The 24,308-nt window shown below is 57.4% G+C and overlaps 3 protein-coding genes across 4 annotated transcripts; 2 read left to right on the top strand and 1 right to left on the bottom strand.

Moving 5' to 3' along the window:
* Nucleotides 1-908: 908 nt before the first annotated feature.
* On the bottom strand, nucleotides 909-9,610 carry LRRC3C (leucine rich repeat containing 3C). 2 transcript variants are annotated; one of them, XM_032711214.1, is made up of 2 exons: nucleotides 9,380-9,610; nucleotides 909-3,528 (listed from the first exon to the last, which is right to left on the bottom strand). In XM_032711214.1, exon 2 carries the CDS (start codon nucleotides 3,466-3,468, stop codon nucleotides 2,674-2,676), a length of 795 nt encoding a protein of 264 aa, XP_032567105.1. In that variant the 5' UTR covers nucleotides 3,469-3,528; nucleotides 9,380-9,610; the 3' UTR covers nucleotides 909-2,673. The 2 variants fall into 2 exon arrangements, with proteins under 2 accessions (XP_032567105.1, XP_032567106.1); XM_032711215.1 differs by lacking the exon at nucleotides 9,380-9,610 and adding an exon at nucleotides 5,269-5,321.
* ORMDL3 (ORMDL sphingolipid biosynthesis regulator 3) lies at nucleotides 8,602-18,270 on the top strand. The gene is made up of 4 exons (XM_032711216.1): nucleotides 8,602-8,696; nucleotides 12,624-12,823; nucleotides 13,971-14,122; nucleotides 14,254-18,270. The coding sequence occupies exons 2-4, from the start codon at nucleotides 12,650-12,652 to the stop codon at nucleotides 14,387-14,389; spliced, it is 462 nt and encodes a 153-aa protein (XP_032567107.1). The 5' UTR covers nucleotides 8,602-8,696; nucleotides 12,624-12,649; the 3' UTR covers nucleotides 14,390-18,270.
* A 2,206-nt stretch (nucleotides 18,271-20,476) lies between these two features.
* LOC116798553 (gasdermin-A2-like) lies at nucleotides 20,477-23,137 on the top strand. The gene is made up of 7 exons (XM_032711052.1): nucleotides 20,477-20,632; nucleotides 20,717-20,810; nucleotides 21,234-21,272; nucleotides 21,508-21,677; nucleotides 21,866-22,016; nucleotides 22,692-22,765; nucleotides 22,901-23,137. Exons 1-7 carry the CDS (start codon nucleotides 20,477-20,479, stop codon nucleotides 23,135-23,137), a joined length of 921 nt encoding a protein of 306 aa, XP_032566943.1.
* Nucleotides 23,138-24,308: the final 1,171 nt, after the last annotated feature.

Below are 24,308 nucleotides of genomic sequence, written 5' to 3'. Positions count from 1 at the left end.
TTATACATTTTAGCCCCGGTACACCCACATGGACCAGCAGCTGTTCCACAACCAGCCAGACTCCTGGAATGCATCTCCTTTCCCCCGTGCTCGTTAGCGTGGGCTGTAACGAGCCCCATGGTTTCCATCTGAGTAATTCCACAGGCAGGATCTGGGAATTATCAGGCACCAGAGCAGGGCTGGCTGGCCCTGGAGCACTTGGTGTCATCCAGCCCCGTGGGGGGACACCGGCAGCACTCCAGGGGGATGAGGTGGCAGCCGGGGCCACGTGTCCTGCGTGTCCCCCAACCCTTCCCAGCTGCTCCCGGAGCCGCGGGAGGAGGGTCCCCAGGGAGGGACCGGAGCAGGGGACAGGATCCATCTGCTCCAGAGCCCGGGGTCTGCGTCTGGAGACAGCGAGTGACAAACAGGGTTAATGTCCCGTGAGCGGGAGCTGTCACTCTGTGTTAGGGCCTGGCTTCCACCTTCCACAGCGCAACATTCCGGCGTGGATCGCACGGGGAGAGGCACCGGCAAACTGGGACGGGACCATGACCGGAGAGGCCACTCTAGTGGGACTGTGGTGTCAGGAGGGGCCTATCCCTCCTGGTTGTCATGGTCCTGCCCCCAAGCTCTGCTCCGGTGGGATGGGAGGGCAGGGAATGGAGCAGGGCCCTGGGAAACAACCCCACGGGGTCCTGGGTGACGCAGGGACCGACCGGCGCCGAGCCAGCGACCTGAGCCGAGCATGGGGTGTTCATTATTGAAGGCTGGGGCAGAGTTACCACGGGCACCAGGTGTCCTGTTTCTGCCAGCACCAGCCCGGGAGGACATTGGCTGTCACAGGAACCTCCGTCCTCCCTGTGTGGCTTCACCTGGGCCCGGTGACCCACAGACACAAACACACACCAGCACGCGCCGGCGCCCGCTCCAAAGGAACAGCCAATTTATTGTCGTATAAAGTGAGAACGTAAAAGGTCCCTTAAACCAAACACGGATGGGTCAGGCAGTCCCGGTGGCCCCCACACTGCCCAGGGGGAAGCAGCCCGGGGGGCCTCGGGGGGATCCCCCCAGCCCCTCTTGTCTGCAGGGGGAAGGAGCTGCCGTGGGGCTGCGGGGACGCCCGGATGGGAGCTGGGGCCGAGGTGTTTGTGCGTTGCAGAGCTCCTGGTCTGCGCTGGAATTAGGCACTTGTGGAAGGTGCGGGCGCTGCTCCCGGCCGGCTCCGTCCCACGGCTCCCCATGGCACTGGGAGGACGGGCAGGGGCCGGGGCCGGAGCCCTGCCTGTGCCAAAACACGCTGCCCGCACCAGGGGCTGAGGCTGGGCCAGGTCTGGCCCGGTACAGAGGAGGTTCAAGCAGCTTTGGTTGGTGCTCTTGGTGAATTAAGGCAATTTATCTTCAGTTGGTTTAAAAAAAGGCCAAAACCAGCAAAAAACAGCTCTCCCAGGGGCCAGACATGTGGGTGGAAGAGTCTGGGTCTGCTCTGGTTTTGCTCTGAGTCGCCACTTGGACACCTAAAAGTGGGCACTGACCCCCTCCTGTGCCAGCCCCATGCCCAGCCTTGCCTCCACCACTGCCACAGGGAACCTGCAGCCCAATACTGGAAGTGCCCAGAAGGGACTCTGGAGCATTTTTAGGGGAGATTCAGGCTCCTGCCAGTGGTGCGGGAGTGGGGAGAGGGCGGAGGAGCCACAGCGGCTCCTTCCATCCCACTTCCCATCACAGTGACTGGTCGGCAGCTTGTGAGGTGGGAGCTCCCCTCCAGCAGCCGAGGGGAGCAGGGGGTGAGGGTGCTGCAAACACCCACCCCTGTGGTCCCTGGGGAGCACTGAGGGGAAACTGCTCCCCCCGACATCCCAGCAGGGCTGTACCTACTGCCTGGACCCCTCAGTTCCCCTCCATCAGCACCCACACCCCTTGGTGGCCCCAGAGGGCTCTGCCCTGGGGAGCTCATTCCCCATTTGGTTCTTATTCCCCACATTCCAAGGGGGAAGGTTCTGGGTTCACCCACCAGTGACCCCTTCTCTGGGTGGGGACCCCCATGCCCCTTGCCACACCTGGCCTGGAGTGCTGGGAAGGGAACAGGGAGCAGCAGGGGCTGAAATGGGAGATGGGGTGGCACAACCCACACAAGAGCTGGAGCTGGAGCTGCCTCTGGCCTCTCCCAGCCGGGGTGTCCCCAGTTCCTGTCCCATCCTTTGGTCCTACTGGCTGCAATCACAGCCTGTGACCCCCCAGGGTCAGTGACCCAGCAGGGCACTGCCCTCACAGCCCTCCTGCTCCTTCCCACTGCCCTCCCAGCAGGGAGCCAGGCCCAGGCCAGCCTGTGAGGGATGGAAACACCGATTCCGTTAATGCCCCAAGGGATCTCTGCGAAGGAAATACAAAAGTTTTACATGAGGTCCGAACGTCCAGGTCGGTCAGAGCAACGGCCACGTGCCAGGGGGATGCTCCGGGTCCTCCATAACATGGGAGGACACTGTGGATGCTCCATGCTCGTGGCTGGAGCCACAGCCACCAGAGCCAGGGACTCACCGGCCGCGGCTCCCGCTGCCAGGAGGAGAACGGGGCAAATCCATGAGTATCTCTGTGCGATGCCAGCGGCTGTGACAGCTCCTGCAGCCCTGAGGAGCCCCCAGAGTGGCTGTTCCCCAGCCCTGTGCGTCCCCGTGTCCCTCAGGATGCCGGTGCTCACACCACAGTGCTGATGGTGGACGACTCCTCCGAGCGCCGCTGTTTGCTGGGCAGCGACTTGAGGTACTCCAGGTGCCTCCGGGCGTCCTCCTGGTTCTGCCGCACGTAGTACACCAGGTAGGAGATCACCATGGCGAACCAGCCGAACATGGTGACCAGCATGGCGATGTCCGTGGTCTTCTTGTACACGTTGCAGAAGTCCGTGTCAGCGATGACCTGCAGGAAGGCTTTGCCCACGTGCTCCTCCTGTGCCGAGGAGTCGCAGACGATGCCGCCCGAGGATCCGGCCACCAGCTCCACGGTGCGGATCAGCTCCTGCAGCCGGCAGTCACACAGCCACGGGTTGTTGGACAGGTTCACCTTGGCCTTCAGGTTGCTGAAGGCGTCTTTGCTGACCGACACCAGCCTGTTGGAAGACAAGTCCAGGGAGTGCAGGTGCTCTGCCAGGCCCCGGAAAGCCCCACTCTCCACGCTGGCGATGGCGTTGTGGGACAGGTCCAGCTCCAGCAGGAGCGGCAGGTCCCGGAAGGCGTCGCGGGGCAGGAAGGGGATGCGGTTGGAGTCCAGGTAGAGCTTGTTGGTGTCGTTGGGGATGTCTCTGGGGACCTCGGTCAGCCGAGCGTTGCTGCAGCGGAAGGTCTTCAGCCCCTCCTCCTCCGAGGGGTAGCAGCCCTTGGGGAAGGCGGTGGCCGGGCGGAGGCAGCAGCCCAGGAGGAGGAGGAGGAGGAGGAGGCTGTGCAGGAGCAGCCCCATGGTGACCGGGCGGAGGAGGACCCACTCTGCCACAGGCATCGTGCCGTGCTGCCTTCACCTTCCTCACACCCCCGGGGGCTTCAGCTGGACTCGGCACATCTGAGAGGGGATAGCAAGGGGACAGCGTCAGGCCAGGGGGGTCAGGGGCAGAACCGTCACTGTGCTGGCTGTGGGTACTGCACCTGACCCTGGCCAGGGGACAGGGACGGGGATGGGGACCGGGACAGCCGTCACGGCTCACGCATCCCCCCATCCCCGGCCAGTGCCTCGCTCGGGGCTCCTGCGAGGCAGGATCAGGTCCCATGGCCTGAGCACGTCTCCTGCGCCGGCAGCTGGGCTGTAACAACCGGAGACGCTCGGGCTGAGCCAGAGGCGGGGGTGAGATCCCGCCCTGCCAAGGTCACGGCGCTGCGATCGCTGCTCGCAGGAGGCCGATCCATCCTGCGGCGGCCGGAGGACGCACCAGCGCGAGCCCTGGCTCCGGGCGAGCGGCCGCTGCCGGCAGCCCCCGGGGAATGCCATGGAAAACATGTGCGGGCAGCGGCTCAGCGGGTTCCCGCTCCCGGCTCCGCTCCCCGGCAGCGCCCGGGGCACGGGCGGACATGTGCCGGGTTCTCTCCCTTCGAGGGGACTGGCACGGGTGGGTGCTGGGTGCCCCTGTCCCCTGCCCGCTGCCGCCCCGGCCGTGGGGTCGGGCTGCCCACACCACCCCGTAGCCCTGGGCCCCATGTAGCCCTTGATTCCGGAGGGGAAAAACGTCAGCAGGAAAGAAACAAAAACAGAAAAAGGAAATTCGCTGGAGCTGAGCGTGCAGTGAGTTCCCAGGGTAGTGGTAGCAGATAAGGGCCGTGTCCGAGGGCTCCGAGCGCTGCCTGGCTCTCCCAGCCCTGGCTCCCACCACGTCCAGGGGCCCCAGCCCGTCCCTGCACCGGCCGCAGCGCTGGAGCCCCGGAGGGAGGATCCAGGTGCTCTCCCACCATCCCACAATCAAAGACACCTCCTGTGGCACCCGGTGAGGCAGCTCAGTGCTGCTGGTCACCAGGCACCTCCTGGGCAAAGCTGCTGCAGGTCCCACCTCCCCCCACTCCCCGGAGCATCCCAACGCCGGCAAACCCTTCTCGGGGTGTTGACTGGGGGTCCCCGGTGCGGGGTAGAGGCGCCCACCCGAGGGTGGCCCCCAAAGCACAGCACCCCGAGCTCTGGGCACTGTCACCCAGCCCGGCCGCGCCGAAACACCCCAAGGTCACACCTGTGCAGAGCCGACCCCTGCGCTGCCAGAGCCCCGGGACCCGCGGGGGTCCTGAGCGGGCACCAGCGCTCAGAGCACCCCAGGGGCACCGGGACCCACAGCCCCACACTGCACCAGCCCCCCAGGTCTGCCAGAGGTAACCCGGGACAAACGCAGCCCCCTGAGACCCCCCTCCCGCTGCCCGGGAACCGCCGGACTGAGCCGGGACCTGATGCCCCGGGATGGAGCTGCTTCATCCACGGGACGGGGACGCCCCGCGGGTGGGATGCGGACCAGGCACCGCAGCGAGGACGAGCACTGCCAGCCCCTGCCCCGCCGCGGGGTCCCCAGCCCGCAGCAGGGTGCGGGAGTCCCCAGCCCGACCCCGGTGATCGCCGCCAGCCCGGGGGAGGGCGGTTGAGGTACCGGGGGCGGTGCGGGCGCCAGGACCCGCCGTGCGCCCGGGGATGCCCGGGGATCCCCCCGGCCCGGGGGCGTCGCGGGCGAGGGAAGCCCCGGTGCTTCCCCGGGGGAAGCTCCGCTCGGCGCGGCGCTGCCGCCCCCTCCCCTCGCCGCCTTTCGCCCCGCCGGGGGTCCCGGTGCGGACTCACCTGCCTGTGCAGCCCCGGCGGCGGAGCGGCCCCGCGCCCCGGGCCGGAGCGGCCGCGCCCCGCGCAGCGCGGCGGGCCCGGAGCCGGCGGCGGCGGCGGGGCCGGTGGGCGGGATCCTCGCCCGGGCCTCCCCGGGGCTCCCCGCCCCCGGCCCGCCCCGCCGGGGGGGCCGTGCAGCGCCGAGCACCCCCGGCCCCGCGCCCGGAGCCATCACAGCTCCTCGCCCCGAGGGAGAGGAGCTGCCCCGGGTCCTCAGACTGGGAGGGGCGGGGGATACACCAGGAGACCCAGCGAGGAGCTGCCGGGACCCCCGAGCCCGGGGCAGCCGGTGTCAGAGGCTCTGGGGGTGCTTCACGCACCCCGCCCTGTCGCGTCCCCCCAAACCTCAGTGGGAGACCCCTCGACCCTGACCGGCGCCCCCCGGGCGCTCCGCGCCTCCGGGCGCTGCCCTCGCTGCCCCCCGGGACCTTCTCGCCCCCTCCCAGCTCCTCGGAGGGAGCAAAACCCCCCCCCAGTCCCACTCCGACGGGGTCACCGTGCCCCCCCGCCCGGCACCGGCATCGCTTACTCGGGGAAACCCGACCTGCGGCGGCGGCACCGGGGGGGGCGGGAGCCAGGGGGGACTGGAGCGGGTCCCCAGCCCAGCTCTGGACTGCCCGGGCTGAGGGTCGCTGGGCTGGGCCGGGGCTCAGGGTCCCACCGCCCCGGGGCATCGGCGGGGCCTGCTCAGGACCATGGAGAGCGGCCGCCGTTACCGGGCCCCGAGGCCGCCGGCCGGGACGCGGCTGCCCCGGCCCCGAGCACTGACGTTCTCCCGCTGCTCCGGGAGTATAAACCAGTTAGGAGGCGCCTGGCCTGGATCTCGGCTCAATTAGGGGAAGGGAACCTGACGGCAGCCAGACACGGCCGCGGGCAGATGGTCCCTGGAGCCCCCCGTGCTCCCCCGGGGCCATCGCGGGGGCTGCGACCCTGGAAGTGATCAGAAAACGTGTGGATGTGGCACCTGAGGACACGGGTTAGTGGTGAAGGTGACAGTGCCGGGTTAGTGGTTGGAGTCGATGATCTTGGAGGTCGTTTTGATGATTCCATGACCCGAGCCAAACCCAACGCCGGAGCGGTGCTGGGCTCGCCGGGCAGGGCTGTCCCGGGACACGGCCGGACCCCGGCAGGCAGCAGCCGGCAGCCACGGTCGGTGCTCTTGGGCACTCCACTGGCATCTCCCCATTCCACTGGGGAGCAGAGCAGCCCCGTGCTGCCCATCACCATTCCCAGTGCCACCGGGAGCCGTGCACGGAGTGGGAGCCGTGCTGGGATGTGGCAGCGCAGGGACAGCTCCAGTGTCACAGACACGGGGACGAGGGGACAGGCAGGGGCTCGGGGGGCTTGAGCTGGAACCTGAAGAGGGGGTGGGTGACTCCCGCTGCAGGTCAGACGCAGGAGCAGGAGCAGCTCCAAAGGGGTCCCACATGGAGGACACGACACCCACCAGCCCAAACCCTGCAGTGCAGCACGACCCACACGGACCCTCCCCACCGCAGGATGGCTAAAAATAGCCAGAACCGGCTCCTCGCTGCCACCACGGAGCTAAATATAACCAGCATCGACCGGGCCGTGGGACCGGCAGCCGGGAGAGCGGGAGCTGAGTGCGGCCCGGCACGGGGAGCGAGCGAGCGAGGCCTGGGAATCCACACGGGAACAGCCTCCCAAGCACGGGGGGAACGCGGGTGCAGCTGCCGGTGAGCGGGTTGGGGCCGGATCCCCCGGGAACCCCCCGCCTCTGGTGCCGGCGTTCCCTGGGCAGGTGGACGCGGTGTGGGGAGCCCGGGGAGCGGGTCCCCCCCGCGTTCGCACCGGCAGCGGCGGCTGCTGCATCGCGGAGAGGGATGAATATTTATGGGCGTTTAAAAATAGCTGCTGCATTGTGCTTCCCCCTCACGTGCGGAGCCAGCGGGGTGCGGGGAAGCTGCTAAATTAGATGTCACCGCGCAGGGAGCTGCTCAGTCAGGCAGGAGCGGGATAAAAATAGAGCCTGCTGTGCGTGCGTGGATCTCCTGCAAAGCAGGGCCGGATCCCGTGGGATCCCCCGCCTCCGCACGCCGGCATCCCCACACCGTGCCCTGCCATGAGGACACCCTGGAGGAGCCGGGCAGGGACAGGGATCCTCAGGGTGGCAGCCACACCACCCATCAGTGGCCCTTCATCTGCTTTACCCATGTGTGTGTGTGTCTGTCCGTGCCCAAAGGCCTCTGCAAGCAGACACTGCCAAGCCCTGGCTCGGGGAAGTGACCCCGTGCCCTGCCAGCAGCGCGGTGCCAGCGTGTGACGCCCTGGCAGTCCCGGCCCTGGCAGCTGGCAGGGTCTCCATGCCCTTGCCGTGCTGAGAGCTGGATGTGCAGCTGGAGCCAAGGCCAGAGGGACATAGAAGGGGTCAAGACGTGCAGCTCAGCCTGGGACCCCCCAGGGAGGCCCAGGGGCACCCGGGGAACCCCGATCTCACTGGGAACCCACCTGGGCCAACACGAAACCCACTGTGCCAAGCGGCCGGGGGGCTGGAAGTGTCTGTGCCAGGCCAGGGGGCTCTGAGTGGCACCAGCAGAGCCACATGTGCAGGGTAGGCAGCCACCACTGCTAGGGCTCAGCTCGGGGGCTCGGCCCGGGACCCCAGGGCAGCTCTGGGCAGGGAGTTTGCAGCCCACAGTGGCCACTGTGCTGGCAGAGCCAGTGGGCACACACGAGCCCTGCACAGATGGCTGCGGCCCCTGGGGGCCGTGCCAGCCCCACGCGACAAGCTCTGATGGTTGTGCAAACAAAAGCGTAGCCAGATGGTCTCCTCCCCGTGCTCCAGCGCTGGAATCCTGCGCTCGCTCCCAGCCCTGACCTTGGCCGGGTGTCCCGCAGCGCTGCCGGCCTGCACAGCACTGCTGCCGGGATTTTCATGGAGTCATGGAATCAGAGTGGTTTGGGTGGGAAGGGACCTTAAAAAGCCCCCATTTGCACCCCCAGCCATGGGCAGGGACACCTTCCACTAGCCCAGGTTGCTCCAAGCCCCGTCCAACCTGGCCTTGGACACTCCCAGGGATGGGGCAGCCACAGCTGCTCCAGCGTGGCTGGGGGAAGCTGCTCCAGAGTCCCCCCACCCTCCGTTTGAGGGCGGCGGCCGGAGGGGTGTTTGCCCACCCTCCCCGGGCACCCAGCCGGGTCTGGGGCTCCACGTGCGGTGCAGCCGCTCCAGCCGCTTTCCCGGCGCCGCTTTCCCGGCGGTTCCCGCGGCGGCCCCGCCTCTGCCGGCGCTGCCGGACTACAGCTCCCGGCGTGCCGCGGCGGGGCGGGCCGAGGGGCCGCCGGGAGCGCACCGGGAGCGCAGCGGGAGAGCGGCGGAGCGAGCGCCGGCCCCGCCGAGCCGAGCCGGGCCGGGCCGTGCGGGAGCGGTGAGTGCGGGCCGGGGAAGGGCCGGGGGGCTCAGCCCTCCCTGCGGGCCGCGGGGGCCGAGCTCCGCTGCGGGGCCGGGGGGAAATGCCTCTCTTGGGCCCGGCCCGAGAGGAAAACACCCCAAAAGAGAGAAGCGGGTGCTGGGAGGGAGCTGGGGCGCGGCGGGGTGGGAGTGGGGGGTCCCCCAGGGCGGGGGTCGCGCTGTGCCACAGCCCGGCTGGGAAACGGGGTGGGAAGAGGAGTCCAGACCCGGAGGAGCCCAGCCTCGGCCTTCCCTGTGGGTCCAGGATTTCCCGTTAAATCCAGGAGAACAGGCTGAGATGGGCAGAGCCCCCGCTCCCGGTCGGGGCGGCTCATCCCTGTCCGCGTCCCCGTGTCCCCCCCCGGGCTCTGCCAGCCCCGGGACCCTGAGGAGGGACCGGGCAGCGCTGGGGCTCAGACGAGTCCAACACGGCTCCGGGGCGTTGTGTTCCCAGTCCCACCCAGCAGCCGCCTCCCAGCACAGCCCAGTTCACCAGTGCCCTCTGCTCAAACTCCGATGCCATCAGCAAAGAAGGGTTTAAAGGATTTGTTTGGGAGATGGGGATTGCTGTTGCTGCCAGAGATCGGGATCTGATCCGTGGGATCATCACCACCAGCAGCCTGGGAACACTGGGGAGATCAAGACCTGAGCCCTCTTTACCTCTCCAGCCCGGGTGAAGGTCCTGCAGTGGAGTGCTGGGATCGGAGCACGATCCTGCAATCCCTGGGGAAGAGTGACAGCCCTGCCAAGTTATAGGATCGTTTATTTAGAGTGGAAAGGGCCTTTAAGGTCATCAAGTCCAAGTGTTAAGCAAGGGGATAGGAACACACAGTGATCACACTCCTCTGGGGGCAAAGGTGGGGAAGAAGCTGCACCTGGACAGGGAGCAGGACACGGGAAAGATGGAGCAGAGGGAGGGCTCGGCTCTGGCATCACGCTGTGCCCTTTGCCACTGGCCACAGCTCTGACTTTTCCCCTCCTTGGATGGCCAGTGTCCAATGTCAGCACAGCCCCGACCTTCACCCTCCGTCTGGTGCAACAGTCAGGCTTTTCTGTCCCAAAAAAGAGTGGGAAAGCAGAGCCTGGCAGCAGCTGCTCCAGGAAGGAGGGGCTGGAGTCCCTCCCATGGGGGGCTGTGCCTTGTTTTCCTGCAGGTGAACAAATCCTGCTGTGGAAACAGAGAGCAAACATGGGATGAGGGTGGGGGTAGGGAGCTCTGGACAATGCCCTCAGCCAGGCTTGTGCAATCTGAAATTTGGCAGAACTGGGGCAAGGGCTGCACAGCCCAGGGCAGAGCTGGAAAGATCTGCAGGTGAAACATTTAAGGTGGGGAAGGATAGAGTTTGGAGACACAGAATTGCCCTCATGGAGCACTGAATGTTTGGCATCTCCTTATCTCCTGCAAGAATGAGTTAACCTCTCCTGTGTTCCAGCATTCCACCCCTGTATTCCTTAATTTTACAAGGAAGAGAAACTGAGGCAGGAGGAGAGGAATTGCTTCACATGCAGCTTCCAAGTTGGGCCCTTCCCACCCCACTGTGGGTCTGCAGCTGCCCTTGTTTGCAGAAGGGACCAAGTCCAATTTGGTCCTTAGGTTTTGGAAGTTAGACTAGTGGTTGGAAATTCCATGGCACAGGCCACGTGCACCTCCGGCTGCAGGAGCTTCTGTGGCCTTGGATAAAGGCATCACTTCAGGAGAGGCTCCTGGAGAGGCCTTCTGGGCAACCAGAGAGGAATCTGAGGTTTTTAACCATTGATGAAACTAGATTTTAAGGCCTCCAATGAGAGCATAGATCCCTTTCCATGGGCAGTCTCTTCCAGCATCCCTCCTCCTGCACCTCCATGTCACTCTAAGCCCCAGCCGTGTGGTTCCTCCTGCTGCACAGCTGGAGTCCCACAGGCACAGCTGGAGTCCCACAGGCACAGCTGGAATCCCACAGGCACAGCTCTTTGTGGAGAGTCGGACTGTTCCTCACGCCTCTCTCCAGCCTCCTCCAGACTAAACAAACCCGTTTCCTTCCAGCTGTCCTTGCAGGTCATGTTTTTCCTACACCTCTGCTCATTCTCTCTGCTCTCCCTGGATGCTCTCCAGCTCCTCCCAGGACTGGACAGTGTTCTCCCAACATCCAGGAGAACTGTTTCCCGTGTCTGGCACTCAGCACTCCTGTTTACATGTTCCACAGGGTGTTTTGCTTTTCGTTGTTGTTGTAACAATCTGACTCTTTTTGACTCATTTCTGCTTCACCACAACCCCCAGTTTTCCTTATGAGAGCCCTTGGGAATCGCAGCAGGTTCAGGCTGGAGCTGTTCCCCCTGCCAGGGGTGAAGTGCTGAGCTCTGGCTCCCAGTCTTGCTTCCAGACCACACTTTGGGCTGTTGTCAGGAATATCCTCAGGCCAGTGATCCAGGAGATGGGCAACAAGGAAACGAGCACCCTGCAGAGCTGCAGCTTCTTCCCTAGAAACAAAATCCTTCCCCAGATATGAGCCCCCTGACAGAGGGAGGTGAGGATCTGCAGCAACGGCTGCCTGTGCAGTTGGAGGAGGTTTGGAAGTTACATGGAGCATCCCAGGAGCTGTGGAGGGGAGGCTGGCTCTGAGCCCCAGCCCTGGGCAGGAGTGGGGCCTGCGCCAGCTTTTGAGACAAGCCAGGCCTGGTGCTCCAGGAGGGAGCTGGGAACAGCTGGCAGTGAGGAGAGTGTGATGTTGGAGCTGGCTCGGGCTCGCCCTTGGAGAGCTGGAGGGAACAGCAACACAGCTTCCAGCTGTGGGAACCAACAGCAGAGCCACGAGGCCAGACGGCAGGAAACGGCCCTCGCCGTGGGGTCCTGGATCCAAGGAGGACGAACTGGATCATCCCATCAAACTCCGTTTCCATGGGACACAGAGATGATTTTACGCGAGAGTTTCCCTGATCTCGGTGTGAAGACTTTCAGCTTTATAGTGGGTTTAGTTTGTGCTGTTCCCTGTAATCCCTGGAAACCAGTAAACCAGAGCTGTCCTGCTCCCAGCTGGCCTGGGAGCTGATGGATACCTGCTGCCACTGGCACTGTCAGTCCAAAAGCCCACTCAATACCTTCACTGTCTGTGGGACACCACTCCAAGGACTTGCTCCAAGAGGGTGACACTCTCTTGCTTCCTCTCCTTCCTGGCATTGTCCAGAAAACCATCTCTGTGCTCCTCCTACATGGCAGCTGTTCTTTCCAGGTAGGGGAAGAGCCACCTCCTCCGCAGCTCTTCCTCCTGAAATATCCTCCCAAGGCACTTTGCCCTGTTATCTCTCCCTTTTTACATTCCTCAAGAAGAACCTCATTCCTTCCCTGGGGGGAAATTGTTTTGTTCCTCTTTTTTCCCTCTCTGTAAGACTTAAATCCAAAGGCAAAACAAGTGAGCCAGAGCAGGAGACCAGCAAACCTCCGGAGCTGTGCAGAACCCTGTTAATTTAGTTAAATTAATTAGGAGATCTGTTGATACAGAGCCTTTCCTCAGCAGATACTGTGTTCTCTCCCCAAGTTTAAGGCCTGCTGGCTCCATAAACACTCAGAAAGCTTCCTGTGCCACGTGTTTCCATGATTAACACCATGACGAGGATTTAAAAGTGCTTAAAAGTATTGGTTTGAGTCTTGTCAGGCAAACGTGGGATTGAACCTCAACACCTTGGCTCCAGGAAAACATCTCAAATCACAAGTAGCTTCTGCCACAGACAGGCTTCCCACACATTATTCCCAAATCTGAACCATTCGGCGACGTCAGCTCTGGGAACGGCAGTAGCGAGGGGCAGAGGAGTGAGCTGCCTTGGGATTTTTATAGCACACGGCAGATTTGGGGTTTTGCCTGACAACCAGCCACTGCTCGGCCGAGCCGAGCGCTTCGGGCCCGAGCTCTGACCTGGGTGTGTGTTGCAGGGGCTCCCGTGGGACACGAGGGCAGGATGAACGTGGGGACGGCGCACAGCGAGGTGAACCCCAACACCCGCGTCATGAACAGCCGCGGCATCTGGCTGTCCTACGTGCTGGGCATCGGGCTGCTGCACGTCGTGCTGCTCAGCATCCCCTTCTTCAGCGTCCCCGTGGTCTGGACCCTCACCAACATCATCCACAACCTGGTAAGGGGGGCGGCGCGGCCCAGGGCACGGGAAGCCTCTGGGGGAGCCTCTGAGCAACTCGCTGAGATCCCTGTTGGAACGGGTCCTTTGTGTTTCCAAAGGTGCCGGGGGAGTTGCTCAACCTGCAACCCTCGGCCTGCGCTGGTGCCTCTGGGTCATGGATTTAAATCCAGCCCAGGTACAGGTGAGGCAGCAACACCTGGTGAGGCTGCTCCGAGGGGATTCATTTGCCTTCAGGGCAAGTCCTTCTTTGTGTCCCCAGAGGAGTCTGGGACAGGCCCCAGACACTGCCAAGGTGTCAGTTGGGGTGGTAAAACCTGAATTGGTCTCGTCAGAGTTAAGGAAACAAGATTAAATCCCGGATGTTTTTCTGCTTAAAGTAAAAGGTTAGTCCAGGAACTGATTCCCTTCTCTAAGGATCAGGTCCCCAGACAGGTTCTCACAGGCACAAGGGACAAAACTCTTCACAGATGCAGCAATTGATTCTATATCCTTAATTTTAAATAGCATCTCTGCCTAGGAATATTCCAGAGACAAAAATGACATGGACTGGGAACCGTCATGCTAAAGTTATTCCTAGTGGGGGATAAAACCAACCCCAGACTGCCAAACTGGAGCTACTCTGGTGATAAAACCTCCACAAACCCCCAAACTGGAGCTGCTCAGCACTCGGCTCACGAGCGGCTGGCTCCTCATCCCCCTTCTCTGGCAGCTTTAGGTCCTGGGAACAAAAAAAGGAGTTTAAGTGCCAGGAGTGTGGCACTCACTGTCCTGAGGAGCTGTGATGTAGCCAGACACTGTTTGTCTGTGGCTTGTGTTCCCCTGGTAATCGGGGGGTGACAGACCCTCTCCCAGCACGTTTTCAGGAGGTTTCTGCCGCGCCGCGGCGGGCGGGTGCTAATCTCCGGATCCCAGAGATCCCAGGGCTGTAATCTTGTCACCACCTCCTTGGCTCACACCCAGGAGCCGAGCGAGGCCTCACGTGGAGCAGCCGAGCTGCCCCGGCCTTTCCCGACTCTCCTTCCCCTGCTTCCGTGGCCGCTCCCGGTTTTCCAGCAGCGCCACGTCCCTCTAGTGGAACGGCGCGGGGCTGCAAGCTCCCGAATGCGCTCCCCCGGCTGGGATTTTCACGCTGTGTGTCCTGCAGAGCATGTACATCTTCCTGCACACCGTGAAGGGAACCCCCTTCGAGACCCCGGACCAGGGCAAGGCCCGGCTGCTCACGCACTGGGAGCAGATGGATTACGGAGTCCAGTTCACCGCCTCCCGCAAGTTCCTCACCATCATGCCCATCGTCCTGTGAGTATTCCCGGCTGGCCCAGCTGCCTCGTGTCCCAGTACCCACCAGTGTTCTGTCCTGGGACACAGGCACACGGAATGCCACAGCTCAGTTTGCCTCTCTCTCTTTTGTTTCCACCCATCTTTTCCAGGTATTTTCTAACCAGCTTTTACACCAAGTACGACCGGATACACTTCATCATCAACACCATCTCCCTCATGAGCGTCCTGATCCCCAAACTGCCTCAGTTCCATGGAGTCCGGATCTTTGGGATCAACAAGTACTGAGCGGCGAGGCTGGAGCGGACGGCGGAGGAGCAGGGAAAGGGGGAATTCCTTCTCCCCAGCCCTGTTTCCTCTTCCCACGCAGACTGGGATGTGATTTCGGAGTGGCTGTTCAAAGGCAGATCCCAACAGACACATTCCGCATGCTGGATCCTCGTGCCCAATAAATCCAAACCAGCTCCAGAGTAGAGTTTAGTGCGGAGCAGGACACGCGACACCGGATTTCTCTTATCCCGGTGTCACCAGTAGATGCAAAACCACCAAGACTTGGAGGTACAACGAGGATGAATTCTGGGAAGAGTCTCATCTGTCCCAGACATGGAATGACAAGGACAGGGGTGAGGGGAAAAGCTTTTAGTGCTGGTACTATTGCTGTGGTAAATGCACTTTAAAATACCTTTCCCTTCCTGAAGCCGGGTGCTTTGAGCAGTACATGGGGGAAATCCAAAGGGATACAGCCAGACTTTCCCAGGATTGGATTGTTTTGGGGTCTGAGTTCCAGTTTTAGGCAGATCTGAACGACAGATTTTTATTTTGCAGTCTTTGACACCACTGAGAAGGGAAGTTCTTTTCCTAAAAACAGCACAGGAAGGAACAACCTGCAGTTTGACAAAGCTTCCACTTTCCTACAGCACCATCCATGTGGTCCGGGGAAAAGGTGGATAGATCCCAAATCATGCTCGTTATTTTCAGTTTATACCCAAATCTGTCCAGGTAACTCCTCTCCCCACTGCTGGTTTTTAAGCACAGGAGGGCTCGGGGGGCATTTGGATCAAGGGCTGGGGGTGGATGATTTAATGATCGACAACAAATGCCACCGAGCTCCTTGGGACACAGACATGGACATGGAGGGGTGTGGGAGAGGCTCACACTGGACAGGTACAGGCCCAACGAGGTGGAGGCCTGACTGCTCTAATCAAGCACACAGCCATCCTTGACTTTAATTGGAATTTTTCTCCTCAGTCCAGCTCCTTGGTTAAGTCCATGTGACTGGGATTTACCAGTTCTCCAGTTACTCATGGAGTTGAGGGAAGTGAGGGTTGGATTTCTTCTGGCTTACCTGGAAATCTGTCCCTCAGCTCCACACCCAAGGGCTGTGTGAGGAGCAGCAGCAGCAGCAGATGAATTGACCAGCAGAGGGATTCAGTGGGTCACTGACAAGAGATTATTTCACAGAGGAACAAAATCCACCCTTTGCCCTCAAATTACCACCTCAAACAGATTCAGGTTTCCTGGCTGAGGCAGCTTTTTCCTGTTCAAAATAATCCCATTTTCTTTTGGGTTATGTTCCAGGTGGAATGTTATCCCTCGTGCTTCCCCTGAAAGCCCATGAAAACCTGTGTTTCTGTTGTCTTAGTGCTTATATTGTCTCATCTTTCTGACAATGGGATAAAACCTTTTAAATCTGCTATTTTTGTTCCTGCAGTAGCAATTCCAGAGGAATTTAGAGGCCATGGTGGAGAGTGCTGAGTTGTTGGATGGTCTGAGCATAGGACATGGATTGGGGAATTTCAGGTTTGCACCTAAAATCTGTTACTCTGTGCATAATTTTAGGGAAGCTGCTTCACTTCTCTCTCTCAGACTTCCTATGGGACTGCTACGGGGCAAGGAAAACATTCAGTGTACCTCAGAGGGCTGCTGGAATGCAGGGAGAATCACTCCCTAATATGTTTGAAAAGTGGAAATGTAAGTGAAAAGGATGTTTTCAAGAAGGTAGAAAGAGAAAATAGTCTGGCTGGAGACCCCGGGGCGTTGACAGACGTGCAATTTCCCTGATGGGGAGGTTAAACCTTAAATGTAACCCCCAGGACATAAGGACTGCTGCTTTAGTTAAGGTACTCTCTACCCTAATCGGCTCTTTAAGCTACTAGACAATGATAATTGTTATCAAAATAGAGATATTTCATCAATCAGCTTGGAAATGAGCAGTATCCCTGCAGGAATGGCCGCTCTGGAGAGCAGGTCCTGGCAGGGTGGCTGAGGCTGTACCCAAAATACTGTGTGGTGCTGAACAGACCTGAGTGTCTGCCCAGGCACAGCTTCCATCTCCAGAGGGAAGAAAATGAATTGTTTTGGTAGAAAAAAAAGGGGAGAAACAGCACTTTTTTTGGCAACAGAAAGAGTCTCTAGGTGCTTACAGACATGACTCCTCACAGGCAGACATGCCGGGTAGTTCTAAGCATATGCACATCACAGAGTGAAGGCAGGTTTGATAATTTTAGAATAATTATAAATTGAAGGGATCAGCTTCTCTTGATGAGATAGAGCAATTCCCACAGCCTCCCTGAAGGCACTACAACAGCTGAGAGTCTGAGTACTCATGCTGGTCACTGGCACTAAGGACATCTGACTCTGTTTTGTTAAGTTAAATATAACTGTGAACCAGAATTGGATTATAAACTTCTCAAACAAGCAGGTTTTAAAGCCTGAAGTCCAACATTTATAATTAAGGCTTTTCCTAACAGCAGAAGTAAACTTTTCTGACTTCTCTCCTTCACACAAACGATGAAAAACAGCCTACCTAGGGGTTATGTGACAGTGACACTCTTTACAACACAGGCATAATTTTTCCATGGAATAACTGCAGTTAACTTGGACTCAGTTAGTCCAATCAAGGGAAACATAAGTGGAAACAGGAGGAATATGGAAAGAAGCAAGTTGAAGAAAGATTTCTTGTTATATTGTGTTAAGTGTCTACATACAATTAATAAGTATTTGAACAATTACAAACCTGGCAGAATCTTCCTTAAGATCCCAGCTTAAGGGTAGGTGTCAGGATTAATCAAAAATAGAAAAGCAATAAGTTAATTGTAATTAAACCACCATTGTTAGGGGTACCTGAGAGAGTCTGAAGTGAAAGGACAGCATGGGCAGGCTGAGGGGTTGTCAGACATGTCCTTAGAGGTGACAGATCAGGGATGAAGCCACATTTTAGGTGAAGAACCCAAACATGAGCAGAACTCCTTTTAAAGTGGAGTTTTCCCCAGGTACCTGCATGGAGGAGATAAGTGACCACTGCTGATTTTAAATGGGATTCTGATCACATTTAAGTGGGATTCTGATCTGATAGATTTTCGTATGAAACTTGTCCTGTATCATAAGCAGGGCAAATCTTACCTGGAGAGATCAAGGCGGGCTCCACCCTGTGATGGAGGAACAATTCCTGGTGAGCAGGTACTTCAACAGCTTTTCTTTTTGGTTCTGCAATGAAAGAGAAAAGCTTTTGAAAGCCTGGGACCCTTCTCAGGAACTGGCAGCAGCCTTGCACTGGGCAAAGCCTCCTAAGCCACTGTCAGCACCACGCACGTATCCACAGGGTACAGCAGTCCCTGCTCCAGGACAGTGGGAAAACCAGCAGGTCCTCCCAGCCTGATGCTCCTGAATTAGGGATCCTGTCTTGGGATTCATCTAACAGAGCTGCCAGGGTGGCAAACAGTGCAAACCTTCGCAGGAAAAAGCCTTTAAAATAAACAAGATAATTTAGGGCTACTTCATTCCCGAGTACTTTTATTTTTGAATTTTGGGTTGTTTTTAGAAGCTCGGTACTGGCCCTCGAGGAGGGGACAGCAGTGGGTTAACACATTAATATTCCTCATTGTAACTTATGTTGCTTTATCATTGCCTATAATAGCTCTAAAGCATGCGAGTGTTGGTGTATCTGTATCCTCCCTGGATCAGTTTAATGAGCTGAATTAATTGGGAGGTTTTTTTAAAGGAATGTTCTGTACAAAGTTTTAGGGTTTTTTTTCCCAGTAGCCCTTCTTTTTGCTGTGGATACAGGAGTCTCAAGTAGAGAACTTTCTAAAATAAAGTGTGAATATTTTTATTACTCCTTTGTACAGTGTTCTAAGAGAGACTAATAAAGTTAAGTATTCAGGTAAAAACTTGTGGTTTGAGTTTTGGAATTTTCACATGGATGGGTTTTGCTGTTAAACAGGAATGGCAAATGAATCATGGAATGGTTTGGGCTGGAAGGGACCTCAAAGATCATCCAGTTCTACCCCCTGCCATGGGCAGGGACACCTTCCACTAGCCCAGGTTGCTCCAAGCCCCGTCCAACCTGCCCTTGGACACTTCCAGGGATGGAGTTACAACTTCTATACCTGTAGAAGTTTGAGTTACACAAAGCCCCTTTAAGAGACCCTGCTCAATCTCTCAGACCTTTCAGAGGAAGAGTTATAAAATGGCTGTTGTGTGAAAACAAAACATTAGTGAGGAGGAAATTCCTCCAGGGATCTCACATCTGGGAGTGACTCGGGATAAGCTGGAGTGACCAACAAGAAATCCACCTGCACAGACTGGGTCTAACTGTGCTTCTGCCCCAGGGGTTGCTTCAGGGACCCCCCCTCTTAGCAAGGTAAGGGAAATCACTTTACTCTTTGGGTGTGTGCTGCTTTCAGCTTCCTGTGCTAACTCACAGCTCCCTCATATAGCAAACGCTTCCGGCCCTCTGAGCAGAAGGGAAGCCAGAGATCTCCTCCCCAGTCCTGCTGCTCTGCAGGGCTCACATCCCCTCAGAGCCCCCAGGCTCCCGATCCACAGGAGGCATCCACCAAACAGGCAAGTGCCTTATTGCAGAGCTTGGGCTGGGGCAGAGCCTTGGGGGAAGCTGTCTGCTAAGTGCTCTTCTTTAGCTTTTCTCCCTTCTTGAAGACTTCCAAGGCAATGAGTCCTGCAAGTGCTGCTAAAATTGGGCACAGGAGCCTATTTGTCTTGGCAATGGATTTAACCTGAGGGAGAGTAGGGTTAGACGGGGCATTGGGAAGAAATTCTTCCCTTGGAGCCAGGTGAGGCCCTGGCACAGGTTGCCCAGAGGAGCTGGGGCTGCCCCAGCCCTGGAAGTGTCCAAGACCAGGTTGGACGGGGCTTGGAGCAACCTGGGCTGGTGGAAGGTGTCCCTGCCCATGGCAGGGGTTGGAACTGGATGGGCTTTAAGGTCTCTTCCAACCCAAACCAGTCTGGCATTCCCTGGCTTTCCCTCCCCCAACACACCAGAAAGTGAAACTGAAACTTTTTTTTGGTGAAAAACAAACTGCCTCAGGAAACAGGGCTTTGTTTCTGGCTCTCAAACACCAGCTCCCCCCTGCAGAGCACCAGACCATGCCCAAGGGGCTGGCCTGGGCTGAGCACTTGATATTTCCTGCTCTTATTTCAAATAATTTGGCTTAATTTGTCTTGCCTCTTTCCTAAGGCACAAATCCACTTGTCTTGGCTGCAAAACTTCATCCACACAGAGCAGAATGTTTAAAAAAGTCACCAGATACGTTGTAAGTCAAATGGATACAAACAAAGAATTGGCACCTGTCGAGAACAGCGCAGACCAGGAGCGCTTCAGACCCTTGTGTCTTCTGACACAAAAAAGAAAACAAGATAGCATATACCGCTCAGATCCCTACTACCAGTACACAGAGTTCACTCTGGACCATGTGCTGCTGCCTGGAAAAGATGGGAAAAGCACAGGTAAAGCCCAAATATATCAATGTGAAGTTCACAAATTCCATAGCTAATGTTTTGGGGTCACTGAGGTCATGGCTGAACTGTCCCACCTTCCAGCTTTCTTGTGGGTGAAATACTTACAGTGCTGAGTCTGTGCCATCCTGCTGAAGCAAATGCATGGAATCATTTCAGAGTCCCTCCTTCCCTCGGGAGATGGTTCCAGCCAATTCGATCTCTCAAAGGTCACCGCTGACCAAGTCAAGGGAAATATCAGCGTTAGTGTTAATGGTGCAAGTGTGGAGCTGAAAGGAAGTGGCTCATTGTCCGAGGCATTTTCCATCAAGCTGCAGAAGAAGGCCATACCAATGGACTTACTGGAGACAGTGAGAAAAAATAGGTAAGGCAGGACAAAGGCAGCACACATGCTCTGGCCATCCCCACCCACAATGGGTGTTCAACAGCAAAAAGACCAAGATTGAGACCTTAGACAATGAATTCCCCCTAACTAGGCCAGGCTGGGTGGGGCTTGGAGCCAGAACGTCCCCTCTGAGCCTCCTTTTCCCCAGGTTGAGCCCCCCCAGCTCTCTCAGCCACTCCTCCAATGACTTGTGCTCCAGCCTGTTCCCATCCTTTCTCTCTTTTAGAAAAATCGACATGAACCACGCCTTCATAAAACAGCTCCAGAGGACAGGCGCCGATTTGTTCTTGGTTTATGAAACCCTGGAAGCCTCGGAGAAGGCTGTCTACAAGGAAGACACCAAGGCAGAGTTGAGCTTCTTAGCCTGGATTTACGCCAAGTTCTTTGGAGAGGTTTGGTTTCTCTCTGTGCTCAGGTGTCGCTCCTTCCCCAACACCTGCACCCAGGTGCTCTAACAGGGTGTTTTCCTCCACCAGGGCAGCAGACAGAACATAGAAAGCATAGTCATACCCAAGGGCTGCACCCTGGCCTTCAGGGCCATCCAGATGAACATTAGCAAAGGAGAATGGGGTAAGTAACTTCCAGAAATTACCAACTCCTCCATTCAGGAAACAGTGCAGAAGAGGAAGAACATTTTCTCAAGTATCTCTCAGCCCCACAGCCACCCTCAGCTCGTTTGCAAGGAGATGGAGGCAGTGGGAGGGACAGAAACCACCTGGGGAAGGTTGTCCAACCCATGGAAGGTCAAGGAGCTGTGTGGGAAAGGAGCAGTTTGGGGAGGGGTTGGTAGGGAAGGGCAAGAGGGACACTGGAACTCTCAGCTCTTCATTTGGGGAGCTGCAGAGCTCCTGGTGATAAATGGCACAGGCAGCAGAGTTTGGATTGGTTCTTCTTCCTGTTTAGCAGAAAAGAGCCAGGGAGAAAACAGGGTGGGTGACCTTCAGTGGGAAGGCTGGGGAACACATTGTAAATGCCCTTTTTATCCTGTTGCAGAACTGTCTTATTTTAAAGAAGATCCAGCTTCAGTGAAAGGTAAGCAAAGCGTTTATCTGCTACCACTTGCACAGTTTTTACCTGGTTTGAGTAAGATGGAAACTCCCAGGATAAAACAAACCACCAAGACTGATGTGTTCCCCAAGACATGACAACGACACAAATTCCATCTTGCTTCCAAAATATTCACACCAGGGTTTCACACTCTCAGTTTAGGGCTGCCACTGAACTCCCAGTTCAGTAGTGACATCTTTGCACTCTTTCTGGTTTTCAGGTGTCTCGTTTTTACAGATCCCAACACCAAAATTAGGCACAGTGGACAGAGAAGTTAAACAATACTGTGGGATTTTCTCCGACTTGCCTTCTGGCCTGCGGGTCATGTTCTTAAACACCATCACAGCTGTGATGAGAGACAGGAAACTCTTTCAAGACCTCAGCCAGAAGGTAAGTAAAGCTTCTCTCAATGCCAGGATTTACAAACACACAGACATCCACCATCACACCTCTTGCCCCACAAGGCACCTGTGCCACAACAGTCCCTCCAAAATTCCCACACTCAGCACATCTCTCTGCTCTGCACTAGCAGCAGCCTCTGCCCTCAAATCCTCACTTTTCTTTTCCTTGTTCCCCAGATGGAAGGATTTCTTGAGAAAACTGATGGTTATGAGCTGAAAACTGAAAGCCCTGACTTAAAAGACCTGTTGAGCACGTTAAAGAATTCTCCAAGAGATCGTTGTCTTCTGCTGGCAAAGGGAATAACCTACACCCTCGATGCTTTGGCTGGTGAGGCTTTGGGTCTTTAACAGTAGGGAAATAAAGGCAGGGCTGACTCCCAGGCTGGCCAGGCCCTCCTGCTCCTCTTCCTCCCCAGGTGGAATCTGCATCTAAATCCCATTCAGGGCAGAGCAGAGAACCCCCCATAATACCCCTCCAGGCTTCTCTGCTCCCTCCAAGTGCATTCACAGCTTCCTCCCAAGGGGCTGCTCCAACCTCTGCTCTGTGACCTGTGACAGGACCCAGGGAAGGGCTGGAGCTGTGCCAGGGCAGGGTCAGGTTGGATCTCAGGGAAAGGTTCTTTGCCCAGAGAGTGGTTGGGCACTGAACAGGCTCCCCAGGGCAGTGGGCACAGCACCAAGGCTGCCAGAGCTCCGGGAGCATTTAGACAATGCTCTGAGGGACAGGGTGGGATAGTTGGGGTGTCCTGGGCAGGGCCAGGAAACAGACTCCATGATCCTTGGGAGCCCCTCCCAACTCAGGAGATTCCGATTCTGTAACAGACACATCCCTCTCACAGCACAAATCATTTGGAATAAAACATCCAAAGAGCTTTGGAACAAACAGAAATTGTTTCCTACAAGAAATGATCACCCTTCTCATCCTGCTCACCCTGCCCATCCCACCAGCTCTCTCAAACACCTGGCTGGCAGGTTTCTGATCAGAGCTGGTTTCATTCTGCAGAGCTACTGGACAATCAGCTGCCGCTGCTGCTGGAATCCTTGGAAAGGAAGATTGTGTCCCAACAGCTGCAGCTGGTGAGTACCCACATCATACTTGGCTCCTGTGAAGGGGTAACGAGGGTATTTTCATTAAGGCACCATGTCCATGATGACATCACAATTTGACACTTGTTAAAACACTGATTTGCCTTTTTTGTTGTTGCTCTGAAGGTTGGAAAACTCTTGGAGCACGAGCTGAAGAAGGTGGATAGGCCTTTCCGTGTGGACGCCAGCCTGCTCTCCTTCCCACGGCAGGAGGATCAGGGCTTAACCATGGCCCTGGTGGAGCTGAGCAGAGTGAAGCTCCAGGAAGATGGATCAGCTGTGCCCATGGAACAGCCCTTCGAGGTGGTGGCCGCCCTGTACGTGGCCCTGTACGCCCTCAACCTCCTCAGTGGCCCCAAGTAGGCACCTGGCCCTGCCCAGGGGACCCGTCCCCATGCTGCTGGGAAACCTCTGCCCACCAGCCTCTTCTCTCCCCCAATTTCATCCTTGTTAATGCTCAAGGCTGCTTTGGCTGAGAAAAGCAAACTTAAGGCAGGAAAACTCATTATGGATGCAAAAGGCTGGATATCAAAGTGGCTGTCCCCCATTGAAAGCAGAGGGACAACCGGAAAATCCACAAGCCCAAATAATCACAGGCCTGGCATCTGTGCCTCGTGTGCTTCCCTAAAAAGGCTGCTGCTTCTGCAACCAATGAATGGGAAAGGGAAAGGCAAGGGAATGCCAAGGGAAAAGGAATGCCAAGGGAAAGGAAGGGAAATTTAAAAGGAAAAGGGGAAAAAAATGTAATGGAAACAAAAGCTAAAAGTCACCTGCAGTGACCCAATTACCCTGGTCCCCCCTGGGGGGCTCCATGAGCTGCTGGTGGCACAAAGGTGGGGGGATCCCAGCGCTTTCACCCACCCTTCCCTGCTCCCAGCACTGCCATGGCCACAGGCTGCTCCAGGGACACGGGGCAGTGCTTCAGATACAATTTAAATACTCTCATTATCGCTTTATAAATAAAGAGGAGCTTCTTGCTGAGCAACCCGGTGTTCTGGAAGGCAGCTTCTTTCTTCCCGTGTGTTTTCGGTCCCACAGCACATCCCACAACCCTGGGGGTGAGGTTGTCACAGAAATAAGGGCACGTAGCCAATTCCTAATGCACCCCTACTCCATGGATACAATGAGATAGGAAGGCAAATAATTACTGACCAACACCATCCTTCTCCCAAGCACTGGCAGAACGGCCTCCCTAGAGCAGATGTTCGTGGCTCTGCAGGGATCAGTGTCAGTCCACACGACTCAGGCTGCAAAAGAGGGCACAGACTGAGGCAAGAACTGCAGGGCACACCTTAAAGGGCACTTATTTTCCACCCAAGACTGCAAAATATGATTGATGATTCCACAGCCACTACCAGTCACTGATATCACACTTGGCTCTTCACTTCTTTTTACTTCTTTACCTGAACTCCTGCCCCAAGAAATCCTGCACTGCAGGGAAAGGCAGGAAGAGATCACAAAGCATCACAGCCCAAACATGCTGAAAACACAAACATGGTGTAGCACCCGCAGGCCCAGATCCCCTCAGGGTCCT

This window comes from Chiroxiphia lanceolata, chromosome 26 (genome assembly GCF_009829145.1).
Source record: "Chiroxiphia lanceolata isolate bChiLan1 chromosome 26, bChiLan1.pri, whole genome shotgun sequence".
In the NCBI taxonomy this organism is placed as follows: domain Eukaryota; kingdom Metazoa; phylum Chordata; class Aves; order Passeriformes; family Pipridae; genus Chiroxiphia; species Chiroxiphia lanceolata.
This window is presented reverse-complemented; position numbering and strand designations above follow the sequence as displayed.